The 6,060-nt window shown below is 34.9% G+C and overlaps 2 protein-coding genes across 3 annotated transcripts in view; one reads left to right on the top strand and one right to left on the bottom strand.

Moving 5' to 3' along the window:
• The window catches only part of LOC112518230 (protein PEP-RELATED DEVELOPMENT ARRESTED 1, chloroplastic), a 10,483-nt gene extending 9,506 nt beyond the window's left edge, over positions 1-977 (bottom strand). For both annotated transcript variants that reach the window (XR_003069795.1, XM_025125851.1), the window contains exon 1: positions 585-977. Coding sequence is in view for 1 of the 2 variants with exons in the window: in XM_025125851.1 (XP_024981619.1) it covers positions 585-890 (306 nt within the window). In the remaining variant the exon portion in view is untranslated. The remainder of the gene's footprint in view (positions 1-584) is intronic.
• A 3,004-nt stretch (positions 978-3,981) lies between these two features.
• Positions 3,982-4,845, top strand: LOC112517861 (uncharacterized protein At5g48480-like). The gene is made up of 3 exons (XM_025125232.1): positions 3,982-4,074; positions 4,298-4,419; positions 4,641-4,845. The coding sequence occupies exons 1-3, from the start codon at positions 3,982-3,984 to the stop codon at positions 4,843-4,845; spliced, it is 420 nt and encodes a 139-aa protein (XP_024981000.1).
• The last annotated feature ends 1,215 nt before the right edge of the window (positions 4,846-6,060 follow it).

Here is a 6,060-nt window from a genome sequence, read left to right as displayed (position 1 = left end):
ATCCTTACGTAAAGGCCATCCTATCCAACTTTCAGGCATTAAGATACGTTTCAAATCTTAGCATGATATTGGGGAATCTCATTGCTATTACTCAAACAAGCATGAAACGTATGCTTGCATATTCGTCCATAGCTCAAATCGGATATGTAATTATTGGAATAATTGTTGGAGACTCAAATGATGGATATGCAAGCATGATAACTTATATGCTGTTCTATATCTCCATTAATGAAAGTCATAATTGGAAAAAAGTGACAAATAAGCTTCTAAAACACTACTCCAAATGACATTTCAATAAGCTAGTTTATGTTCATCCAAACGTGTAACAAAAAAATAAGCTAGCTTATATCTGCCAACAATGCCTAATGATGGTATTGAATTGTGATATAACCCATATCACTTCTACAAGTCAAATGTCTGAGGATTTGCATAAAAAATCAGAGTATAGTTATTTTTTGGCTGGAATGGAGGGAAGGATACATATGCCTGCCAGATGACTGATAAAATGCCCCAAAGAAAAAAGTCCAATAACAGAAACTATACAACAATTAGGCATTAAAAGCTCAAACTGAAGCATGTCTTACAAGATTAGCCATCTCTTCAAGAACAGAAGTAACTTGTTCACCCCCTTTGAGGAGAACTTCATACTGAGAAGTACCCCAAGTAGTTGATGGATCCCCTGCTTCTTGTTGTTTGCTCCTACTTTTCTCTCGTGCTTCCAGCTCTTCCTGCGTGTAGCCGCCTCCTACCTCGTAACTCGCTCGTAGAACAGACAAGTTTCTCTTCTTCGGGAGACAAATAAATGATGCCTTTTGAGTTGGGTTAAGATGAAGCGATGGCGGTGGAGGAAGGAAAATTGAAGAAAGGATAGGCTTTGCCATGGACGCCATTTTCACAAAGTTCAATTCGTCAAAGAGGTGCAATGATATGAGAGGGTTTCTGGGGGTTTATTGGTATTAAAAGTTCGTTCATCCACCAGAGTTGCCGTTAAAATTTTGTTCATAAGCATCATTTATCATACATAAACCCTAAATATTCACATTTTGTTTCAAAATTGGTCCTGATGCTAACGTCCATCCACCATCTCCGTTAACTATGGGGTAAAAATCATGTTTAAGTATAGAGTAAATTGCACCAATCGTAATCGTTTGTGTGATTCGCTCAAACTCCACCATTTGTTACTATCATGATCATTGGTGAAGTTTGATCAAACCACACTACCACAAGGACGATTTGTGTATTTTACTCCTACAAGTATCTATAATTTGTTAAAGACCTTCCAGCCTAATGGTAAAGGCTTGGGCATGGCATAGTCATAAACTCGAGGTCGAGCCCTGGAAGGGAAGTGTTGGCGACATTTAAGTGTGACCATGTTTAGCCTCCAAATTTACCGGGGATTAGTCGGGCTTTGGCCCGGACACCCTTACCAAAAAAAAAAAGTATTTATAATTTAATGGAAAAAGTCCAAAAATAAAACCAAAAACTTTCATATTTTTAGAGATCAAGTCATTATTGGACATTTTCGAACAAATAAATCATTTCATTTATTGTGACTGAAACGATACATATCGAAAATTATGACTTATAAAACTGGTTATTATGGTAAAATAAAATGGTTGTTATTTATACCTCCTCTTCACTCACTTATCATGACATTTCTTACCCCTCCCGCACTCACATACCCCTACATGAGGGACTATAAATATGATTCACCTAAATTAATTGGAAAATTTTTGAGGAAAAAAAAACCCAACGTATTTTTTTTTATTGACCTGGATATTCAACCCGCTATGTGAGTGCCTAATCTCAGGGCGACCACCTGCTTTACTGCAGATAGCCCGGAGTCACCGCATTTGAACATCCGTGCCCACAAGGAGATTTTTATTCCTCCTTGGATTTGAACCTGAGACCTCATGATAAAAAACCCAACGTATTTCATGTCTTGAGCGATTGAAATACATGATTTTTTTTTTGAATGAATACATTTTTACACTTATAAAACAAATATACCATTTCATTATTGATGTATCAGTAAATAGATAGCAAAATACAATAAACCAATAAAATAAAAATAATATACTATTTCCAGTAGTTTTTTTGTTAATGATAAACTGTACAAATATTACCACGTTAATTGATCGAAGAAAAACATTTAAAACACCGAGGACATAACGTTAATGTCCATAGGGGGGTTTCAAAAAAAACTCGTAATGATTTTTGTTACCACAATAATTGATTTTCGATCATTTATATAGGCAGGAAGAGTCATTTTGTTCGATTTCGATAAATACATAGATTTTATTTGTTTGAAAACCGTACTAAGACATAATTTAGGCAAAAGTTTGGTTCACTCGACGACTTAGGCTAGTAGGGGGCTCAAGATCGGACCTTGCAACCGTTTTTTTGTATTTGGGCAAAGTCACCCTGCTCTTTTTTTTTATTAACCTAGATATCCAACCTGCTATGCGAGCCGACTAATCCCAGGACAACCATCTGCTTTGCAGATAGCCCATAGTCACCGTATTTGAACCCCCGTGTTCACAAAGGGGTTTTTATTTCTCCTTGGATTTGAATCTGAGACCTCTTGGTACTTTTGACATTTGGAGCCAAGCTCAAACCAATCAGACACCACTCTTATAAGCCGAAAACTATACAAAGCATGTTTGGTTTTTTCTCGGACTTTTCCGTAATTTAAAAAATAAAGTAAATAACATTTCTTATTTTTTTGTCGAAATTTATGACTATGGTGGTGAATGGTCGATACAATTTGTGAAAAAGATAAAAAGACCAAAATACTTTATGAATTAATGGAGTTAACTGAGTCGGTTAGAATAAGGGACTCAAATTGTAAGAAAATGCAGAAACGATAATTCGAGTATAATAAATGATTTTTGAGGATCTAGTCATAATTTTTGGCATAACACAAGGACCATAAATTTAATTTACTCTCGAATTATAAACAAATCTCATCAAATTAATATCCTAAATGATATTAAATGTAGTACTTTGATAGCTTATGGGCCGTTTGCTAAACACTTACCCGGTAATTGCTTAAAGGTAAAATTTAACACTAACGTTTACTTATCAGATAAGACTTTAGTCCACTAAAACGGCATTGTATGCAACAATTTACCCAGTAAGCGCTTACCGTGGTAGGAAATCGTCGCTCCCACTTATCGGACAAGACTCTTGGTCTTTGTCTCGTTCTTACTGAGTAAGATTATTGATACTTAACATATTCATCTGGTAAGGTAATGTGACTTGGTAAATACTTACCTGCGTAAGCTTTTAGTAAACGGCCTCTTAATATTATTTGGTGGTGATTTATTCATTAAGTTTAGAATAAGGCTTTAGGCAAAAAGCTAACATTTCATCGAACTTACCTCTCTTGATTTTTAAAAACACGTTTCTTCCTTCTATGAAAAACCATCATTTTTAGTTATATAGATAAACTAATTCATTTGAAATTAACAGAACACCAACAAAATGGAGATAACAGATGTATAGATTTTAATTAAATAATTTAGGGGCCGTTTATTTAAATGCTTACCCGGTAAGTGCTTAACATTAGGAGTCAACACTATAATTTATTTTATTGGGTAAGATTGTAGTACATCAAAACGTATAATATACAACAATTTACCTACTAAGCGCTTACTCAGGTAAGAGTCGTCACCCTCACTTACCAAGTAAAACTTTCTATCCTTATCATTGCTCTTACCGGATAAAATTATTGACCTTTGACATTTTCCTCCGTAAGAAAAATTACACGTTAAGTACCTTAGTAATTCCAAAAATCATGTTGAGACTCTTCCTCACACGGAGTAGTACGTACATCCATGGAAAAAAAACCTCGAACGCTTCCGCTTCTATTAAACCCATACAGATATGCCTGCCATAGCACCTGCTTTCTCTCTCTTAAAACTCTTTCTCTCTCCGTCGCTCCCTCTCTGTGTTTTTTCTAACATTTAGCCAACAGAAATGGCAACGGAAGCTACAAATGGAGCAGCTGCTGAGGTGCAGTCAGTGACGTTTACGGGGCTAAAACCGCAGGTGTTCGTGGAGGCTTCAAAGGTTAGAAAAAACACAGAGAGGGAGAGACGGAGAGGAAAGCCGAAGAGGAGCTGAACCGCGTAACTCATCCTATGCCAATATCTCCACTGTGTGTTTGTTCATTGTCTGTGTGTGAACTTCTTGCCTATATGATTTTTTCATGCTACTTTTCCATCATTTTTCGAAAAATGAATCTTCATGTTGAACCACACCATGTCTCGGTTGAATAGCAAATGTTTTTCAGCAATTATTATCATCTTCTGTAAGTTTAGAAAAGGCACAGATCTCCATTCGATCAGAAATCTCGATAATGCTCTATGTTTCGTCTTCCGGTCTTCGTTTGTCGTTAACACTTTTATCATTCGTGTATATATATATATATATATCGATTTACTGGTGCCATTCAAAAACGAACATCGTATAATGGTTTGTTATGGTTAAATCTGATAATATTTTGCTTCATCTCTTCACGCTGCATTTTCTGGTTTCTAGTTCATGCTTTGGATACATTATCTAATCAATGCGTTCAGGCGACGTAAATATTTCGTTCTCTGATGGAAACTGTTTTTTCTGCATCATACACACAGCGTTATGAGTACGGGGCTGGTGTTCTGCTTGGAGACGGAGGACATTGAAGCCGCTGTAGACAAGGCGGTGAAGGCTGGTGCGGAAGGTGACATGACCGAGGGTGAAGGCGCGTGGTTTGGTGGGCGAGTGGGCAAAGTCAAGGACCCCTACGGTATAGTCTGGCTCATCTGCGCTCCTGCTAAAAAGTGTGACGTGGAAGCTTAGAAACCGTCAGATCAAAATCATTGTTTTGTTTAATCAGTGGACAGTGGCGGAGTGACTCTTAGTCTAGGGTCTAGTAGTAGTAGTTGTAAAAACCGATGGAAACGGATTGATTATGTGTGGTGCTCCTAATTGCTAGTATTTTGAGAACCAAATGGCTGGGAACTACTTTTAAACCAAAATCACATTTAATGTTACATGCTGCATTTTATTTTACTCTTTTTTAGAATATGAAATATCTTGTAACCAAAGATGGCTAATGAAGGATCATAATCAAAACTTGTGTGTTAATTTACCTACATATTTTTTGGATATTTGTTTATCAGTAAAAATTAAAATAGATTGGAAAATTTGATGGAAATATCCAACCAATTCATTCTATAGCCATTTTTTAATTGGGGTGTCGATTTTGGGTTAAAGCAAACCAACCATTATATACCAATTTAATTGGTTGATAGGATTGTATCAACTATCAAAGTTTGGATGTATATGATATCAGAAGTCGTGTACGACACTAATACTCTATCAACTTATTTTTTAATCATTTATTGATTAAAATTTAATTAATAATACAATGTATTTTGTTTTTTAAAATTTTTATTATCTTATTTTCAAATTTATATATACTATTTTATTAATCAAATTTGATAAATGTCTTAAAGTCTTAAAAAAGTACAAAATCTAAAACACAAAGTACTTGTTTTTAAAAACACAAAAATACTTGTCTTTTAAGCTTTCCTCAAGATGACTTTTAAGCTTTTCCTACAGAAATAAATATTTATACCTATACTATCTTATAAACCAGATTTTTCAAAAGTCTTAAAAACAATTTTTAATGCACAAAGTACTATACACTTATGCATAAAGTCTTAAAAGTCTTAAAAACAACTCATAATGCATTAAATATTACCATTTTATACATTTAGTCTTAAAATCTCTTAATCTACATTAAAATAACATATAGTACAAGTTATCAATGCACATTATTACTTTTTCTTTTCATGTTCCTAATATACTTTTGACACAAACTCATGCCTTCACCTTCCCATACCTCTATGTTTTCTCCTCATCTCCCAAGGTAAGATTCAAATTGATATTCACCATGAGTTATTAAAAGTCTTCTCATTCATCTCTTATTTAATTGCTCTATAACTCTCGGTCTCGCTCTCTTGATTCTTTGCTTCTAGTGTAAATCGAACATATTTGTGGAGTCGTTTA

The sequence above is a fragment of the Cynara cardunculus genome (assembly GCF_001531365.2).
Source record: "Cynara cardunculus var. scolymus isolate 2C chromosome LG 9, CcrdV1, whole genome shotgun sequence".
NCBI classification, from domain to species: Eukaryota; Viridiplantae; Streptophyta; class Magnoliopsida; order Asterales; family Asteraceae; genus Cynara; species Cynara cardunculus.
This window is presented reverse-complemented; position numbering and strand designations above follow the sequence as displayed.